This window comes from Oncorhynchus nerka, linkage group LG25 (genome assembly GCF_034236695.1).
Source record: "Oncorhynchus nerka isolate Pitt River linkage group LG25, Oner_Uvic_2.0, whole genome shotgun sequence".
Lineage (NCBI taxonomy): Eukaryota > Metazoa > Chordata > Actinopteri > Salmoniformes > Salmonidae > Oncorhynchus > Oncorhynchus nerka.
In genome coordinates, this window is record NC_088420.1 from 44,036,566 (window position 1) to 44,057,994 (window position 21,429).

Sequence of the window (21,429 nt, forward strand, 5' to 3'; positions counted from 1 at the left end):
GACGCTTTTCCCCATGGCTTATTTTCATGCCAGCCAGGTAGGCTATACACCTGTTGTAAATATAAGCAGTGTGCTTAATATTAGGAAAGTTGAGAAATAAATATAGTAGGCCGAGCCTATAGAAAGCTGATGGGATCCTCGTCTTTTTATTAGTGGCCATCACGTTTTATCCCGCAATTGCACAGCCTATAGAAATGTTGCGCAACATCAGCTTATGGGCTCTCATGAAGTGTTTGATTAGATTTTCTATTACATTTGCATTGATGTCAGAGTGATAAGAGGGACAATCGAGGACTGAGTACCAGGCAGTTAGCAAGTTTGGTAGGCTACTAATGACAAGGAGCAGCATCAGAGCTTGGCTAAACCGTGACTAATCAGTCATGTGGAATTTGATTGCCTCCATGACTCGTGACCGCCGGTGTGGCGGTAATAAGGTCACCGCAACAGCCCTAGCTGCATGATACATTTTTCTTTACTATTCAGCTTCAGATAAGAAATGCCTGAGGATGTGTTTTTGGTGTAAGGTATACTATGCTACAGTATATGCTATTATATTTGGTTGTATTATGAGAAATCAAATGAATCATTGTGTGATCTTGCGAGACATTTCTGTCGATGGTCAAATAAATGATCAATATTTATATATTTTATTTGGAAGGGCAAGGAGGTACTGTAGGGTGGACCAGGCCCCCTAAGCCCGCCCATAACACCAGACCTGCCTGCCAGTCTATCCTCTCCTCACCACTCTTCGATTAAGCCAAACGTGATAACGTACTGTAGAGTGATGTGGGTGATTTCATCTGGGACGGAGGGGGAGCGGGAGGAAGGGAGAGAAGGATGGAGAGAATGGGGAGAGAGGGAGAGAGGGAGAGAGCGAGAGAGTGAGAAAGGGGAGAGAGGGAGATAGATGAGGGGGGAGAAGAGTGAGTGTGTGTGTGAGAGAGAGAGGAACGAGAGTTAGAGAGAGAGAGGGAGAGAGAGGGGGGAGAGAGAGAGAGGGAGGGAGGGATATTGAGAGAGTGAGAGAGAGAGTTAGAGAGGGAGAGAGAGAGGGAGGGAGATCGAGAGAGTGAGAGAGAGAGTTGGAGAGGGGGGGGAGGGAGGGAGGGAGGGAGGGGGGGAGAGAGATAGTGAGAGAGGAAGAGAGTTAGAGAGAGAGGGAGGGAGAGAGAGAGAGGGGGAGGGAGGGAGGGAGGGAGGGGGAGAGAGATAGTGAGAGAGGAAGAGAGTTAGAGAGAGAGGGAGAGAGAGAGAGTGAGAGAGAGTGAGAGAGAGAGTTAGAGAGAGAGAGAGAGAGTGAGAGAGAGAGGGAAGAAGGAACAAATGGAAAGACTCCAGGTGTGTCCCATCTGAGTGTGCTGTCCCACTCCAGGGAAAGAGGTGTGGTTTGCCAACCCTCCTTATATGATTCACACACACTCTTTACGAACCCACTTTTACATACTGTACACACTTTAACAAGACTAAAACATGTTGTCCAAGCTGGAAAGATGGGTGGTAAAGAGAAAAAAGAGGGTCAAATTTAAGAAGTGGAGTAATGAACGACAGTAGACTATCGTCTCTCTTTGTATTTTACCAAGCTAGAGTGTTTTCAAGTGTCTGTAGGCCTAACATGTAGTTCTACCAGCCAGAAAGAGAAGATAGTGCATCTGTTTGGATTATTTATCTGAGAGATTATATAGCTATTTCCCCTATGGTGGGCATGCTAAATCTTGCAGTGCCATTTAGTTTTCATCGACAGCAGAAATAGTTTAAAATAGTTTAAAACCAGAGAAGGAAGGTGAGTTGTCATCAATCAAGCAGCCTGGATGATGAGCAACAGACCCTAAGGCAGGGCGCTGGATTAACTGTTTCTAGTAATCATTGGCATTACTATAATGGGATCACATTTACGTAAGGCTCAAAGCACTTAATATTGTATGGTAGTAAGTCATCACAATCAAAACCAATATGTGCCTGATATTTTTTGGCTTGCATGAATATGGTTTGTTTGGTTTGAGCTCTTTACTGTGACCTTTGGGACATATTTCTCACAAACAACCATGGTATGTGTGTCTCCCCGTGCGCATGCTTGCATACCTGTGTGTGTGTGTGTCTGCACGTGTGCATGCCTGCATACCTGTGTGTGTGTACATGTGTGTGAGAACCACTATTAATGCCTCCTCTCCTGCCCTCCTGTCCTCTCTCTGTCATCTCTACATAGGACAGTGCATGGCGACTCCTGTACCCCTGCCCTTTAGCATTCAGCCTCCGTGCAGCGGTGTACGTCTCATTTCCGTTGCTGCATGTAGCTCTAAACGGCCAAGGATATGAGAAGAAAGAGATATGTTATGTGAACCATGTGTGACTCCCGACGCAGATGGAATGAAGGGCAAAAAATAGGGGAGCTCAAAGGATGCTGCGCCCCTCCAACCTTTCCATCACTCCATCTCTCCATCACTCCATCTCTTCATCACTCCATCACTCCATCTCTCCATCATTCCATCCCTCCATCTCTCCATCACTCCATCTCTTCATCACTCCATCACTCCATCTCTCCATCACTCCATTCCTCCATCTCTCCATCACTCCATCTCTCCATCACTCCATCTCTCCATCACTCCATCTCTCCATCACTCCATTCCTCCATCTCTCCATCACTCCATCTCTTCATCACTCCATCACTCCATCTCTCCATCACTCCATTCCTCCATCTCTCCATCACTCCATTCCTCCATCTCTCCATCACTCCATCTCTTCATCACTCCATCACTCCATTCCTCCATCTCTCCATCACTCCATCTCTCCATCACTCCATTCCTCCATCTCTCCATCACTCCATCTCTCCATCACTCCATCTCTCCATCTCTCCTTACCTTCAGCTATACATCTCTCTATTCCTCCATCTCTCCATCACTCCATTCCTCCATCTCTCCATCTCTCCAACACTCCATTCCTCCATCTCTCCATCACTCCTTACCTTCAGCTATACATCTCTCCATTCCTCCATCTCTCCATCACTCCATTCCTCCATCTCTCCATCTCTCCATCACTCCATTCCTCCATCTCTCCATCACTCCTTACCTTCAGCTATACATCTCTCCATTCCTCCATCTCTCCATCACTCCTTACCTTCAGCTATACATCACTCCATTCCTCCATCTCTCCATCACTCCTTACCTTCAGCTATACATCTCTCCATCACTCCATCTCTCCATCACTCCATTCCTCCATCTCTCCATCACTCCATCTCTCCATCACTCCATCTCTCCATCTCTCCTTACCTTCAGCTATACATCTCTCTATTCCTCCATCTCTCCATCACTCCATTCCTCCATCTCTCCATCTCTCCAACACTCCATCACTCCATCTCTCCATCTCTCCTTACCTTCAGCTATACATCTCTCCATTACTCCATCTCTCCATTCCTCCATCTCTCCATCTCTCCATCACTCCATTCCTCCATCTCTCCATCACTCCTTACCTTCAGCTATACATCTCTCCATTCCTCCATCTCTCCATCACTCCTTACCTTCAGCTATACATCACTCCATTCCTCCATCTCTCCATCACTCCTTACCTTCAGCTATACATCTCTCCATTCCTCCATCTCTCCATCACTCCATTCCTCCATCTCTCCATCACTCCTTACCTTCAGCTATACATCTCTCCATTCCTCCATCTCTCCATCACTCCTTACCTTCAGCTATACATCACTCCATTCCTCCATCTCTCCATCACTCCTTACCTTCAGCTATACATCTCTCCATTCCTCCATCTCTCCATCACTCCTTACCTTCAGCTATACATCTCTCCATTCCTCCATCTCTCCATCACTCCTTACCTTCAGCTATACATCTCTCCATTCCTCCATCTCTCCATCACTCCTTACCTTCAGCTATACATCTCTCCATTCCTCCATCTCTCCATCACTCCTTACCTTCAGCTATACATCTCTCCATTCCTCCATCTCTCCATCACTCCTTACCTTCAGCTATACATCACTCCATTCCTCCATCTCTCCATCACTCCTTACCTTCAGCTATACATCTCTCCATTCCTCCATCTCTCCATCACACTGAAATGCCTGTTACCTAGATGCTAACTGGCGATCTATAATTAATAATAATTTGATAGGTGCTTATACGCATGTGTGAAATGGAAATGTGTTGTTTTTGCATATCCCAACTCCCCCTGAGATACCTTTGGAGAACTGTTCTGATCATTGAGTCCTACTGCTTAAATACAGATAACTGTCAAAATAAACTAAATGAGGGATACAAAGTATATCGAAAGGGTGTGTGTGTGTGTGTGAGATTCTTATGGGAGATTCTGGAGCGTGCCTGAGACAGTGTTTTCGACCACCATCAACAAACACCAAATGATGGAATTTCTCATGGAAGTTCCAGACACTTGAATCAATGCCAAGGCTCATTGAAGATGTTCTGGCAGCTCGTGGTGGCCCAACGCCCTATTAAGACACTTCATGTTGGTGTTGACTTCATTTTGGCAGTTACAGTACCTGTAGATAGACACACATTTGTCCCGTGGTTCAGTAGGTCGAGGTTGGCCCTTGCAACGCCAGAGTTGTGGGTTCAATTCCCACGGAGGACCAGCACAAAGAAGTATGAAAATGTATGTACTCACTAGTGTAAGTTGCTCTGGATAAGAGCATCTGCTAGACTAAAAGGTGATATAGATGAGGTGTTGATCTCTATTTGGCTTTACTTACTCGCTTTAGGTCACACAGAAACCCAGTTGCTCTCTCTTTTCTTTAGGGCCCAGTGTTGGGAATGTATGGGAAAGTAATTCTGCTTTGAAAGTTGATCAACTTGTAAACTCACTTTTGAGAAAATCGCCATGGGATGTTTTGGTATCTAGTGAAGAGCTCTTCTTTGTCGACACCCATTCAGCATCGTACACACCCTCTTAAGCTTTAGCCCCACCCATCTCGTTTCGCTCTCGGAGTGCACACTCAACACTCTGGCCGAGGATTTTTTTAACCTCTGGATAACATGAAAACAGCCTAACCAGCTCTGCTGGCAACAATTTCATTACGCTTTTTTTGCAGACGTTTACTGACACCTGCCATATTCAATGGGTGTTAGCTAACGAGCCAGCCAGCTAACGCTAACTAGGTAAACAACAATGTACAAAGTGCCAACAATGAACAAAGTGCCAGCAATGCCTAACAATGCCTAACATTAGGCTCTAACTAGAAAAGCAAACAACTCTGGGAAACAAATAGTAACGTGATTCAGCCAGCTAACGTTAGCTAGCTAGCTAACAGTACAGTTTAGCTTAGGACATATAGCTAGCTGGCTAGGTAAACAATGAACCTAGCTAGGTAGACAACGTTTAAGATCACACACGTCACGTAATGTTAGCACGTCACGTAAAGCTAACAAGCCAGCCATCTAACATGAGCTAGTTTTGCAAATCAAACACATTTTAATACACACCAAAAATCTATGAATAAAACATCTGAGAACAGTAATATTTTACGCACACATGAAGGTACCCAGAAGCAATCATTTCTGGTGACAAAACACATGAAATATTGGTGCATTTCGAGTTTTGGAAATAAATTCTTCATTTGTTTGAATCCAGACCTTGCTGCTTTCATACAGGTATGACATAGATATAGGTCTTTTAGAGAGGATTGACTCCAAATGTGACTTTTACATTATTACCTCACACATACTATTTTAGTAGCTTCCCTTCTACATTCCCTCATATTGTCTGATATGAGTAGCAGATAGATAGATCGACCAGACCAGATCGCAGCCAGCCGGATATGTTATCACAGATGATAAGGGGAGCGTCTCCCCTACCCTTTCCTCCCAGTGAGTGAGCGTGGGCCCGCAGCGGGAATGCCCTTTTTAGTCCGTCTGCATTGGGCCCTAGTTGTGTTTGTCTAGCCCTGGGATGGCCCTCCCGATCCATGTTAACACAGTATTAAATCATGACCATGTCCACAACATTATTATAACCTTGTTGATCCTGGCCATACTATTGTTCCAACTCATCCAAATCCCGCAGAGTTACGAGAGATATGCTATGCATACCATAAAACACACACACATTAGCATAACCCATACCTCTGTGCATCTCATACTTTACACAACAGGGGCATTATTGATTTAGCATCTTAGAGAAGAAGGGCTGATTTAGAATCCGTTTAGCCTTTTAGATCATAATGAATAAGATTACATGGATAAGGGGGACCTGATCCACTCTGTCTTTATCTCGCGTGCGTAATGTGAGACAGACAGCCGCCTGCTGTCGCAGCACAATACAGCCACTCAGCAGTTACAGTACTAGAACTGCAACACCGTTGCTTTAGTTTACAACCACCTACTGTAGCACATTGAGCCAATATAGCCTTTACGTAAGCACGGTAGCTTGCCTCTGCAACTGAGAGACGCAGGGTTGAAGCTAGCGTTAGTATTGTGTCACGTCAGGTTACGGGCCTCGGTTAGGGCTATAAAATACAAGCTGAATAGAGAAAAGAGGGATCGTTTAAATGAAGCCCTGACAACTATGAGGCCTATTGTCTGTGTATGTGTTTCAACGCACTAGGACTTCTAAGCCAGCTTCCTTTTAACCTTATTTACCTCAACCAAAGCATCATCAACCTCACCAGCCTACCGTGGTATGCGGTCGTGTCGGATTGAAGAGACTACCTTGAGGAACGAAGAACTAGAAGCCAGCGGCTTTAGCATCCATTCTTTAGCTACTCTCGGTTATTATCAATGCATAGCTACTTTAATAACTCTACCTACATGTGATTAATTACCTCAATTACCTCGACACCGACACACTCTGACTCTGTACTGGTACCCCCAGTATATAGCCCTGCTATTGTTAATTATTTGACTCATTGACACATTGACTCTGTACTGGTACCCCCAGTATATAGCCCTGCTATTGTTAATTATTTGTTATTCTAATCTCATGCTTTTTTTAGGTATTTTCTGAAAAACTGCATAGTTGGTTAAGGGGTTGAAAGTAAGAATTTCACTGTAAGGTCTACTACACCTGTTGTATTCGGTGCATGTGACAAATAACATTTGATTCGATTTTTAATGGCCAGCAGCTAATGAGAATGCTCAATTTCTGTTTGAATTCTCCAAACATTCTTAGAAAGAACAGCCAGGTCCATTCATAGAAGCCACAGCCTCAGCCTCAAACCCCTCCAGCCCTTCGTTCCCATCAATCCCATACAAACTCTTGGCTGAATGAGACACACACACACACACACACATAGTGGTGGTCGGTGCCGTTTAAGCTTAGGGATGATTTTGTTTTTCATGAGCATGGCCTTATTTTTATTACAGCATGTTGGATGATTGTCATTCATATTCAATTCACCCAGCTCAATGTAACATCGATAGGTTTAGGCTACTACATTATACTAGAATTTGCCCTATACCGATCATGATGTTGCTACAACGTAGCCTACAAATTAAAGTTTCTAACATAGTTGCACAGGTCGAGAGACAAATTGGAGTAAAGATGACAGACACTGACACATTCAATACCGCCTTGCACACTCTTGCCTGCATCTAGCTGATGTAGGGTGTAATCATTACTCCAAACACTTGAAAAACTAAAACGAGAGTTTCTATTGGACAAATCCAGGTAGATCTGTCTCCATTTCGTTTTGTTCGCTTCCATTTAAGAAACGTTTTGCAACTAAATCAGCTAAATGAACACACCCCTGATCATAGCAGCCACATAGGCCTGCAGCATCATCACTTTGCTTGTTGTATAATTCCTTCTGTCATCTACTGTATGTGCTCTCCTCATCTCACCTTTTCCCTTTGCTTGTGGACTTCAGTGCATAACGCAACAGCTGTCTGTGCCACAACAGCTATCTGTGACCAGGCAAAAAACACTCTCCAAGCCAAAGCTTCATACCATAACCACTACACAGCCTACATTGTTGTCACCATATTATTTAACGTCATAGTCAACATAGCTACTAGATCTAACACGTTAGTAAACCAACAATCACGCAGTACAGTGAAGGCTCCAGCAAGCAATTTAGCAGTTACACCGGTGGGATTTTTCTTCTATAAAACGAAAAGCTTACCTTGACCTAGAAGTGTTGCAGTGTTGGAGCTTACCTTGACTTGGAAGAGTTGCAGTGTTGGAGCTTACCTTGACTTAGAAGAGTTGCAGTGTTGGAGCTTACCTTGACTTAGAAGAGTTGCAGTGTTGGAGCTTACCTTGACTTAGAAGAGTTGCAGTGTTGGAGCTTACCTTGACTTAGAAAGTTGCAGTGTTGCAGACTTAGAAGAGTTGCAGTGTTGGAGCTTACCTTGACTTAGAAGAGTTGCAGTGTTGGAGCTTACCTTGACTTAGAAGAGTTGCAGTGTTGGAGCTTACCTTGACTTAGAAGAGTTGCAGTGTTGGAGCTTACCTTGACTTAGAAGAGTTGCAGTGTTGGAGCTTACCTTGACTTAGAAGAGTTGCAGTGTTGGAGCTTACCTTGACTTAGAAGAGTTGCAGTGTTGGAGCTTACCTTGACTTAGAAGAGTTGCAGTGTTGGAGCTTACCTTTACTTAGAAGAGTTGCAGTGTTGGAGCTTACCTTGACTTGGAAGAGTTGCAGTGTTGGAGCTTACCTTGACTTGGAAGAGTTGAAGTGTTGGATAGCCTTAGCCAGCTAGCTAACATAAATAGCATTCCTCACTGTCAGGTTGTTGAGTAGGCTAAATTAGCTGCATTAGTTAGCTAAGTAAGTAAGTGAAAGGCCAACTGGAAGAGGAATACAACTAAATATAGCTAGTTTTCTATCGCACTGATGCTCCTCCTTCATTTTTTAACAAATGTATTTGTTCAAAACTGTTCAACTATTGTCTTTCTCTCTCTTTGAGTTAACTACTCACCACATTTTATGCACTGCAGTGCTAGCTAGCTGTAGCTTATGCTTTCAGTACTAGACTCATTCTCCGATCCTTTAATTGGATCGACAACATGTCAATTCATGTTGCAAGAGCTCTGATATGTTGGAGGACGTCCTCTGGAATGGAAAGAGCTGTTGAGGCCACTGTAGACCTTCCTTGCAAAACAGTGTGTTTTATTCAGTTATTTGGTCAAGTGAATATATTATTATAGATTTATCTAAAAAGGATAACTTTTTAATGTTTCACTATTTTAAGAAAATAATTGAGTAGAATGGTCCTCCCCTCCTCTGAGGAACACACACACACACACACACACACACACACACACACACACACACACATACAAATCCTGAGGCGAGCGAGGCAGAGCTTCAGGTATGCTAACAACATAAACGCTGTGCTGTTTTAGCCCCGGAGCATGAAGAGATTTTTCTGCTGTGGTTGCGGCCCTGAAAATGTCAAACCTGGGGGCTTTCAGGGATCGTCTTCCTTCCAACAATAGGAAGACTAATAGCTAGATCATCTCCCGTGACCACAAATGCCTCTCTGTACATGCTACTTATATTAGCAGAGCTTAAATGTGATTAAGGTGACTTAGCATGCAGCTGAGTGACGTATGCAGGTGAGGAAGAGGGGCAGGGGATCCTATACTGTATCTCATGAGATCACCTTGACGTTATCTCTCTTACTCACTATTTTTTCCACTTTCTGTAGCTTTTCTCTAGCTTATTTGCTCAATATTGTTTTCTCTCTCTTCTCCCCTCTCTCTGTTCCTCCAGACACAAACACAGCCCCTCCGTCTCTCATACCCCAGCAGGGTAAACCACCAAGACCCGAAGAGACCCCATATTTGTCATGTTAGTCCTCATCTCTCTATGTCTTATCGTGCTACCTATGTGGTCCCGTCTCCACTCTACAAAGTCGTCTTCTAATGGGACACACTCAGAGGGTGGAAGGGAGAAGGGAGAAGGGAGTGGAGTTGAGTGGAGAGGGTAGGCCCAGACCAGAATGCCTGCTATTTGGTTTCCCAATAGGGTCCGTGCAAGACCCCTGCCATAGTCCTCCTCTGCATGTTCCCAGAGACACTTTACTAGCATCCTGATTATTAAACAACACACTTGGGCTGCCACTAGTCCATTTCAGCCCCATTATTATGGAAGATAGTCGCCATTACTGCTGACATTCTATGTTCCACTAGAGAGAGAGAGAGAGAGAGAGAGACAGACAGAGAGAGACAGAGAGAGAGAGAGAGAGAGAGACAGACAGAGAGAGAGAGAGAGAGACAGAGAGAGACAGAGAGAGAGACAGAGAGAGAGAGACAGAGAGAGACAGAGAGAGACAGAGAGAGAGAGAGAGGAAAGAGAGAGAGAGAGAGAGAGAGAGAGAGAGAGAGAGAGAGAGAGAGAGAGAGACAGAGAGAGAGAGAGAGAGAGAGAGAGAGACAGAGAGAGAGAGGAAAGTGAGAGAGAGAGAGAGAGAGAGAGGAAAGTGAGAGAGAGAGAGAGAGAGATAGAGCCCATTGCCCTTTATGGTTGTGAGGTCTGGGGTCCGCTCACCAACCAAGACTTCACAAAATGGGACAACACCAAATTGAGACTCTGCACGCAGAATTCTGCAAAAATATCCTCCGTGTACAACGTAAAACACCAAATAATGCATGCAGAGCAGAATTAGGCCGATACCCACTAATTATCAAAATCCAGAAAAGAGCCGTTAAATTCTACAACCACCTAAAAGGAAGCGATTCACAAACCTTCCATAACAAAGCCATCACCTACAGAGAGATGAACCTGGAGAAGAGTCCCCTAAGCAAGCTGGTCCTGGGGCTCTGTTCACAAACACAAACACACCCTACAGAGCCCCAGGACAACAGCACAATTAGACCCAACCAAATCATGAGAAAACAAAAAGATAATTACTTAACACATTGGAAAGAATTAACAAAAAAACAGAGCAAACTAGAATGCTATTTGGCCCTACACAGAGAGTACACAGCGGCAGAATACCTGACCACTGTGACTGACCCAAAATTAAGGAAAGCTTTGACTATGTACAGACTCAGTGAGCATAGCCTTGCTATTGAGAAAGGCCGCCGTAGGCAGACATGGCTCTCAAGAGAAGACAGGCTATGTGCTCACTGCCCACAAAATGAGGTGGAAACTGAGCTGCACTTCCTAACCTCCTGCCCAATGTATGACCATATTAGAGAGACATATTTCCCCCAGATTACACAGATCCACAAAGAATTCGAAAACAAATCCAATTTTGAAAAACTCTCATATCTTTTGGGTGAAATTCCACAGTGTGCCATCACAGCAGCAATATTTGTGACCTGTTGCCACGAGAAAAGGGCAACCAGTGAAGAACAAACACCATTGTAAATACAACCCATATTTATGCTTATTCATTTTATCTTGTGTCCTTTAACTATTTGTACATTGTATAAATATAATAATATTTGTAATGTCTTTACTGTTTTGAAACTTCTGTATGTGTAATGTTTACTGTTAATTTTTGTTGTTTTTCACTTTATATATTCACTTTGTATGTTGTCTACCTCACTTGCTTTGGCAATGTTAACACATGTTTCCCATGCCAATAAAGCCCTTGAATTGAATTGAATTGAATTGAATTGAGAGAGAGAGAGAGAGAGAGAGAGAGAGAGAGAGAGAGAGAGAGAGAGAGAGAGAGAGGAAAGAGAGAGAGAGAGAGAGAGAGAGAGAGAGAGAGAGAGAGAGAGAGAGAGAGAGAGAGAGAGAGAGAGAGAGAGAGAGAGAGAGAGAGAGAGAGAGAGAGAGAGAGAGAGAGAGAGAGAGAGGAAAGAGTAAGTGATATGGATATGCAAAACGTCATTTTTTCTTGTGAAGTTGAGAGCATGCGTTTTGGAACACATTAGTTCAAGTGTACATCTTCCTCCTTAGATATTCATTCAACATAATAGACTATTAGTCCTCGCGCATTGCTGATCTGCTGACTTGGAAGTCCCAAAAACATTCAGCTTGAAGTCGTTAGATGTGAACTTAACTTACTGCTGGCTGCTCTGTGATTACCCTATGCCATTCCATCACTTTGCCTTGATCACTTTTTCTCCCCCTTTACAAGCCACATCCTCTCTCTTTCTTCCTTTACAAACACTCTCGCTGTCTCCTTTCAATTTTCTCTCCACTTTTTACTTCATGGCGCTTGTCTTGAAAGTCAATGGATAAAAGACCCAAAGATCTTTTTGAACAGTCACTCAGAGACCACGGAACTTTCAATCAAAGATGTCAATCAAATCAGACACTCACCAGTCTACAAGATCTCCTCTGAATTCTTCTATCGACTCCTGCTGGGCCTGTATTCATAAAGCGTCTCTGATCTAGGATCAGTTTTTCCTTTCAGATCACAATAAAGAAGACCAATATGAACAACAGGGGATCTGATCCTAGATCAACCCTACTCTAAGACGCTTTATGAACCACAGGCCATGCTGGTTTTCAGCTCAGTCCCCCGCGCTAATGGCATAGAACAGTGATGGATGGAGTGTTGCTACTCCATACGATGATTGCTCAGTAATCTTGAAATATCAGTATCTGTCTCCATACCCTTCAGTCATCTAGGGCCCCAAATGATTTTTTACTAAATATTTCCTGTCTCTCTACCCTGCCAGCCATGCTAACAATTCTAGGGTGAGAGAACGTCCCATGAAACGTGTCTAGAACATTAATATAGGATATTCTGAGAACATGGTAAGTTCTGTTTGACATGACTCAAGGGTATAGAGACAGATACTGATAAAAGGAGATCCTTTCCAGATGGATTGACTGTGTGTGATACTGAGCAACTATCGTATGTTGTAGGAATACTCCATCCATCACTGTTTTATGCCCTTAGTCCCGGGGACTTAGCTGAAGACCAGCAAGGTTTTGCAGCTTTCCCATGAAACGTGTCTAAGAACATTCAAATCTTATATTTGGAGAACATGGCAACCATGTTCTGTGTAGGTTTGGTGGGATATTGATGGAATATTCTCCTAACCCTCAGAAAACTGGACACATTATTGTCCTTGCAACATTAATGTCCTTCCTTCCCATGAAATGTGTCTAGAACATTAAAGATGCACTATGCAGAAATCTCTCTGCCATTTCCTGGTTGCTAAAATGCTAATAGTTCGCCTAATGTCAAAGTATGTGACAAAACAAGCAAGCATGGTGCAGAAAATCATTGTACCATCTAAACCGCTGTGAAATATATCTTCCATAACCCAAAATATTGTGTTTTCAGCTGTCTGAAGCTGGTCTACAAAACCGAAAGTACAAAACACAAAAAACAAACCTTAAGAACGGGAAGCATAGAAATAGCGCACATAGAACAGATCTACCGCTTACTGTCAGAATGACAGATCTATTTAATGTACCCTTTATTTAACTAGGCAAGTCAATTAAGAACAAATTCTTATTGACTACGATGTCCTACCGAGGAACAGTGGGTTAATTGCCTTGTTCAGGGGCAGAACGACAGATTTTTACCTTGTCAGCTCGGGAATTCGATCCAACAACCTTTCGCTTACTGGCCCAAAGCTCTAAGCATTAGGCTACCTGACGCCCGATCTAACACACATTTCAAATCAAATCAAATCAAATGTTATTTGTCACATGCGCCGAATACAACAGGTGTAGTAGAACTTACAGTGAAATGCTTATTTACAAGCCCTTTACCAACAATGCAGTTTTAAGAAAATACAAAAAAAGTAAGAGATAAGAAAAACAAATAATTAAAGAGCAGCAATAAATAACAATAGCGGGGCTATATACAGGGGGTACCGGTTCAGAATCAATGTGCAGGGCACCGGGGTCGAGGTAATTGAGGTAATTATGTACATGTAGAGGTTAGGTAGAGTTATTAAAGTGGCTATGCAGAGCAGCAGCGTAGCGGAGGAGGGGTACAAATAGTCTGGGTAGCCATTTGATTAGCTGTTCAGGAGTCTTATGGCTTGGGGGTAGAAGCTGTTTAGAAGCCTCTTGGATCTGGACTTGGCGCTCCGTTACCACTTGCCGTGCGGTAGTAGAGAGAACAGTCTATGACTAGGGTGGCTGGAGTCGTTGCCACCCTGGCTGGAGGGCCTTCCTCTGACACCGTATAGAGGTCCTGGATGGCAGGATGTTTGGCCCCGGTGATGTACTGGGCCGTACGCACTACCCTGTGTAGTGCCTTGCGGTTCGGAGGCAGAGCAGTTGCCATACCAGGCAGTGATGCAACCCGTCAGGATGCTCTCAATGGGGCAGCTGTAAAAACCTTTGAGGATCTGAGGACCCATGTGAAATCTTTTCAGTCTCCTGAGGGGGGAGTAGGTTTTGCCCTCTTCACTGTCTTGATGTGCTTGGACCATGTTCGATGGTTGACGATGTGGACACCAAGGAACTTGAAGCTCTCAACCAGCTCCACTACAGCCCTGTTGATGAGAATGAGGGCGAGCTTGGTCCTCCTTTTTCTGTAGTCCACAATCATCTCCTTTGTCTTGATCACGTTGAATGAGAGGTTGTTGTCCTTGCACCACAGGGTCAGGTCTCTGACCTCCTCCTTAAAGGCTGTCTCATCGTTGTCAGTGATCAGGCCAACCACTGTTATGTCATCAGCAAACTTAATGATGGTGTTGGAGTTGTGCCTGGCCGTGCAGTCATGAGTGAACAGGAAGTACAGGAGGGGACTGAGCACGCACCCCTCAGGGGCCCCCGTGTTGAGGATCAGCGTGGCGGATGTGTCGTTACCTACCCTTACCACCTGGGGTAGGCCCGTCAGAAAGTCTAAGATCCAGTTGCAGAGGGGGGAGGTGTTTAGTCCCAGGGTCCTTAGCTTCGTGATGAGCTTTGAGGGCACTATGTTGTTGAACGCTGAGCTGTAGTTAATGAATAGCATTCTCACATAGGTGTTCCTTTTGTCCAGGTGGGAAAGCGCAGTGTGGAGTGCAATAGAGATTGCATTATCTGTGGATCTGTTGGTGCTGTATGCAAACTGGAGTGGGTCTAGGATTTCTGGGATAAGGGTGTTGATTTGGGCCATGACCAGCCTTTCAAAGCATTTCATGGATACAGATGTGAGTGCTACGGGTCGGTAGTCATTCAGGCAGGTTACCTTAGTGTTCTTGGGCACAGGGACTATGGTGGTCTGCATGAAACGTGTTGATATTACAGTTGACCTGTTTAAAGGTCTTACTCACATCAGCTGTGGAGAGTGTGATCACACAGTCATCCGGACCAGCTTGATGCTCTCATGCATGTTTCAGTACTTGTCTCGAAGTGAGCATAGAAGTTATTTAGTTCGTCTAGTAGGCTCATGTCACTGGGCAGCTCCCGATTGTGCTTGTAGTCTGTAATAGTTTGCCAGCCCTGCCACATCCATCGAGCGTCGGAGCCGGTCTAGTACGACTCGACTTTAGTCCTGTATTGACGTTTTGCCTGTTTGATGGTTCGTCGGAAGGTATAGCGGCATTTCTTATAAGCTTCTGGGTTAGAGTCCCGCTCCTTGAAAGCTGCAGCTCTGCCCTTTAACTGTAATCCATGGCTTCTGCTTGGGGTATGGGTCACTGTGGGGACGACGTCCACGATGCACTTATTGATAAAGCCAGTGACTGATGTGGTGTACTCCTCGATGCCTTCAGAATAATCCCGGAACATATTCCAGTCTGTGCTAGCAAAACAGTCCTGTAGTTTAGCATCTGCTTAATCTGACCACTTTTTTATAGACCGAGTCACTGGTGCGTCCTGCTTTAATTGTTGCTTGTGAGCAGGAATCAGGAGGATAGAGTTATGGTCAGATTTGTCAAATGGAGGGCGAGGGAGAGCTTTGTACGCGTCTCTGTGTGTGTGTGAAGGTGGTCTAGATGTATTTTCGCTCTGGTTGCACATTTAACATGCTGATAGAAATTTGGTAAAACGGATTTAAGTTTCCCTGCATTAAAGTCACCGGCCACCAGGAGCGCTGCCTCTGGGTGAGCGTTTTCTTGTTTGCTTATGGCGGAATACAGCTCATTGAGTGCGGTTTTGTGCCAACTTTGCTCTGTGGTGGTATGTAGACAGCTACGAAAAATACAGATGAAAACTCTCTAGGTTGATCGTGTGGTCTACAGCTTATCATGAGATACTCTACCTCCGGAGAGCAAAACTTTGAGGCTTCCTTAGATATTGTGCACCAGCTGTTGTTTACATGAAAGCATAGGCCCTCACCCCGTGTCTTACCAGAGGCTGCTGTTCTGTCTTGCCGATAGAGTGTATAACCCACCAGCTGTATGTTCTTTTTATTTTTATTTAACTAGGCAAGTCAGTTAAGAATAAATTCTAAGTTTCAATGACGGCCTAGGAACAGTGAGTGAACTGCCTGTTCAGGGGCAGATTTGTACCTTGTCAGCTTGGGGATATGAACTTGCAACCTTTCGGTTACTAGTCCAACACTCTAACCACTAGGCTACCCTGCCACCGCAATGTTGTTGTTCAGCCACGACTTGGTGACACATAAGATATTACAGTTTTTAATGTCCCGTTGGTAGGATAAACGTGCTTTCAATTCATCCCATTTATTCTCCAGCAATTGAACGTTAGCTAGCAGAATGCAAGGCAAGGGCAGATTAGCCACTCGCGGCCTGATCCTCGCAAGGCACCCAGATCTTTTGCCTCGAAATCTCTGTTTCTTTCTCCAGCGAATAATGGGGATCGGGCCTGGTCGTGTGTCTGCAGTATATCCCTCGCGGTAGCCTCATTGAAGAAGAACTCCTTCTATTCTGAGAACATGGTAACCACGTTCTAGGTCAATTCTGTTTGACAGGGAATGGTCCCATGGAATCAGTCCTTGCACAACACTAGAACGTTAGGCAATGACCTAATGAGACTCTTAAGGCAACATTTTGTTTGTTGTTAGCAGGGAGCCAGTCTCCCATGAAGCTACTTCAGAAACTCTTCAGGCATGAGGTCCTCGGTTTAAATCAGGAGGGATAGAGAGAGATGGTGGCCATGTTGAAAGCTAAAAACAGCACACACAAAAAACAGCTAGTCTCTCTGCTCCTGGAGAGATTGCCTGATACCAGATCTGTTAAGATCTGATAAGTTGACAAGACAGGACAAGCAGATCTAGGATCAGGCTGGTGGAGAGACTCAGTAACAGCAACCAGGTTGCATCCCACTATATATGGAATAGGGTGCCATTTGGAGTGCATCCCAGGAAACAGGGAGTGTAACCGTAGTAACCTCCTGCACTTAGACTTAGTAGTCACAGACATGGTTCAGGGAGATGCAGCCTAGTAAAACCCACAGGGCCGTGTCTCCCCTCTCTCACTCCATGGCCCCAGGCCAGGGATGATGTGACCCACACAGGGGGAGGAAGGTAGAGTGGCGGGGCGCTGGATGGGGATACTGCAGAAGCAGTGGAAAAAAATGAAAAAAGAGTTAGGAGCCCGGGCTGAGAAAGTGCAAGAGGGGAAAAATGCTGAAGTACGCTCCGGCGGTGATAACGGCGTCATATCCCAGACTCCCTTACTGCTGGAGAGGCGCGGCGCCCACTTACAAGATGAGCTGGCTGCTAAATTACAGCTGACGCGTTACAGCACCCTGATTTATTCCTGCTTTTCACACTTCTTCAGATGAGTGTGTGTGAGCATACACACCGCATGTCTGCTGTGGTGTAGGGAGGGGTGTGTGTGTAGCACTGGGAGAGGTCATTTGGGGAAAGCTGCTGTGCTGCTGATGTTGTGGGGATGTACTGTAGTGCATTAGGCTTGTTTTCCTGCAGCCCCAGCCGTGTGTTCTGACAACATGTTTTACTCTCTTCCCACCCCTGATGTGTGAGTGTAACAGGGGCACAGACCCACTTGACTAGCTGGCCCTGTACAGTATAGTTTAGCTCATCCTAGCATTTCTCTGCTCCGCTTCGGCAGGGGGTAAGAATCTTTCTGTCTGACCAATGATCAGGGTTCTGGAGAGGATAAGTGTGGAAAAGAAGGGAGGGAGAGACCGAGGGAGAGGGAAAGAGTGTGACGAGTCTGAGGGTGGACAGGGGGAGAGAGGGGGGAGGGACAGGGGGTGAGGGGGGTAACCTGAGAACCCCTACTGAGAAGCTGATCTCCATCACAGACCGAGGGAGAGAAAGGGGAGGAAGAGAGAGAGAGAGAGAGAGAGAGAGAGAGAGAGAAGACTACACGGGATGAGGAAATAGTTACACTTTTAATCTGTATGCACATCTAAAAATAGCCTCCGCCTTCTCTGTCTGCCGCTGCCCACTGGGGCACGCTTGTTAAAGTCTGGTCTGCTTGCTGAGAAAGAGAGAGAGAGAGAACACTAGAAGCAGAGTTTTGGAAAGACTAACAAACAGAAGAGAGAAAGAAAGAAAGACAGAACCGAAGACAGAGCGCTGGGAAAAAGAAGCCGGGGAGAAAGAGAGGAAGCTTTCAGAGAGAGTGCGAGTGAGTTTATAAAGCTTTCCTCCCTCCCTCCCCAGTCTGTGTGTCTGCTTGGGGGATCAGACGTACAGCCATGCTTCAATTGTTCCCCCTCATTCAGCCATCATCCTTCCATCTATCCAGACTGCCAAGTAGCCAGTTGGGCTACGCACATCACCATTCCTCACCTATTTGGCCCCCGGGACTTTTTTGTGAGCTTTACTGTAGCAATAAAAAGCACCTAGCGCTTAGAAATGTTCAACAACAGACAGGATTTTACAGGGCCCGGTGGCAAGGACCTTCTCTGAGAGGTTCACCACACACACAGGCCATGAATCACATCATACACAACCACAGAGTCACCCCATTCTTTAAATGCCGGTATGCCTGCCTCCTCCCTGCCTTCCAGTCCCAGTGCTTGAGTCACGACAAGCTACTGTATCAGTGTAACCAGCATCCTGCTTCCGTCCCAGGCTGCATCTGACACGGCACCGTATTCCCTGTTTAGTACTTTTGACCAAAGCCCTTGAACAGGGTACTATGGGTCCTGGTCAAACATAGTGCCCTAGATAGGGAATAGGGTGCCATTTGGGACGCACTCCTCCCAGTCTCTGTCCCAGCCGCGTGGCATGCCTGTAAAGGTTCAGTCTGATGTGTAATCTCTCTCTTTCTCTTTTTCACTCTCTCTTGCTCTCTTTTTCTCCACCCCCCCCCCTCTCTCTCTCTCTTTCTTTCTCCCCCCCCTCCTCTCTCTCTCTCTCTCTGTTACTGCTATGTCTGTTGCGTCGCTCTTTTTCCGACTTCCAGGAATATGAGTGGAACAGGACAGTGTGCCCCTGTTTGTTTTGAGTGGGGATTTTTCCCAGCCTGCCAAAACCTTATGAAAGGCTTCTCTAACGCAGAGAGAGAGAAAGAGAGAGAGAGAGAGAGAGAGAGAGAGTATACTCTTAAAATAGCAGGATTCTGTCTAGGACTCCCTGAGTTATTGAGATCCTCCATCCCTGAAATCCAAAACAATATTTCTGTCTGTCCTATTCAACCTCTCATCTAGTACAAACAAATATAATATAATAGAGCACAATATAATAGAATATATGGAATTGCCCATCAATAATGGTAGAAATGGAAGTTTAGCACCAGTCAGACATTGCTGATTGTATGAGATTTGATGGCTCTCTAGGCTGAGTGCTGGGTATCGCACAGTGTCATACCTCTCTTTCACATGGACCAGACTGGAACACATCTGGTTTAGGGCCAGTAGTAGAGGTGATGAACCCTGATGCTTCTGATGAGCACCTATAACACTCTCTCACTCCCTCTATACACACCCAGGTCACTTCACTCTCTCACTTCCTCTATACACACCCAGGTCACTTCACTCTCTCACTTCCTCTATACACACCCAGGTCACTTCACTCTCTCACTTCCTCTATACACACCCAGGTCACTTCACTCTCTCACTCCCTCTATACACACCCAGGTCACTTCACTCTCTCACTCCCTCTATACACACCCAGGTCACTTCACTCTCTCACTCCCTCTATACACACCCAGGTCACTTCACTCTCTCACTCCCTCTATACACACCCAGGTCACTTCACTCTCTCACTCCCTCTATACACACCCAGGTCACTTCACTCTCTCACTCCCTCTATACACACCCAGGTCACTTCACTCTCTCACTCCCTCTATACACACCCAGGTCACTTCACTCTCTCACTTCCTCTATACACACCCAGGTCACTTCACTCTCTCACTCCCTCTATACACACCCAGGTCACTTCACTCTCTCACTCCCCTCTATACACACCCAGGTCACTTCACTCTCTCACTTCCTCTATACACACCCAGGTCACTTCACTCTCTCACTCCCTCTATACACACCCAGGTCACTTCACTCTCTCACTCCCTCTATACACACCCAGGTCACTTCACTCTCTCACTTCCTCTATACACACCCAGGTCACTTCACTCTCTCACAGGTCACTTCACTCTCTCACTCCTCTATACACACCCAGGTCACTTCACTCTCTCACTCCCTCTATACACACCCAGGTCACTTCACTCTCTCACTCCCTGTATACACACCCAGGTCACTTCACTCTCTCACTTCCTCTATACACACCCAGGTCACTTCACTCTCTCACTTCCTCTATACACACCCAGGTCACTTCACTCTCTCACTTCCTCTATACACACCCAGGTCACTTCACTCTCTCACTTCCTCTATACACACCCAGGTCACTTCACTCTCTCACTCCCTCTATACACACCCAGGTCACTTCACTCTCTCACTTCCTCTATACACACCCAGGTCACTTCACTCTCTCACTCCCTCTATACACACCCAGGTCACTTCACTCTCTCACTCCCTCTATACACACCCAGGTCACTTCACTCTCTCACTCCCTCTATACACGCCCAGGTCACTTCACTCTCTCACTTCCTCTATACACACCCAGGTCACTTCACTCTCTCACTTCCTCTATACACACCCAGGTCACTTCACTCTCTCACTCCCTCTATACACACCCAGGTCACTTCACTCTCTCACTCCCTGTATACACGCCCAGGTCACTTCACTCTCTCACTTCCTCTATACACACCCAGGTCACTTCACTCTCTCACTTCCTCTATACATACCCAGGTCACTTCACTCTCTCACTTCCTCTATACACACCCAGGTCACTTCACTCTCTCACTTCCTCTATACACACCCAGGTCACTTCACTCTCTCACTTCCTCTATACACACCCAGGTCACTTCACTCTCTCACTCCCTCTATACACACCCAGGTCACTTCACTCTCTCACTTCCTCTATACACACCCAGGTCACTTCACTCTCTCACTTCCTCTATACACACCCAGGTCACTTCACTCTCTCACTCCCTCTATACACACCCAGGTCACTTCACTCTCTCACTTCCTCTATACACACCCAGGTCACTTCACTCTCTCACTCCCTCTATACACACCCAGGTCACTTCACTCTCTCACTCCCTCTATACACACCCAGGTCACTTCACTCTCTCACTTCCTCTATACACACCCAGGTCACTTCACTCTCTCACTTCCTCTATACACACACAGGTCACTTCACTCTCTCACTCCCTCTATACACACCCAGGTCAC

The 21,429-nt window shown here is 45.5% G+C and overlaps 1 protein-coding gene across 2 annotated transcripts in view; it reads left to right on the forward strand.

The window, feature by feature from the left end:
* LOC115109542 (uncharacterized) overlaps positions 1–11,840 on the forward strand; it is a 96,410-nt gene extending 84,570 nt beyond the window's left edge. The window contains exon 3 of one of the 2 annotated variants that reach the window (XR_003860527.2): positions 9,673–11,840. Coding sequence is in view for 1 of the 2 variants with exons in the window: in XM_065009800.1 (XP_064865872.1) it covers positions 2,396–4,084 (1,689 nt within the window). In the remaining variant the exon portion in view is untranslated. Of the gene's footprint in view, positions 1–2,203; positions 4,386–9,672 lie in introns of those variants that run through there. The other variant, XM_065009800.1, reaches the window with a different exon arrangement.
* The last annotated feature ends 9,589 nt before the right edge of the window (positions 11,841–21,429 follow it).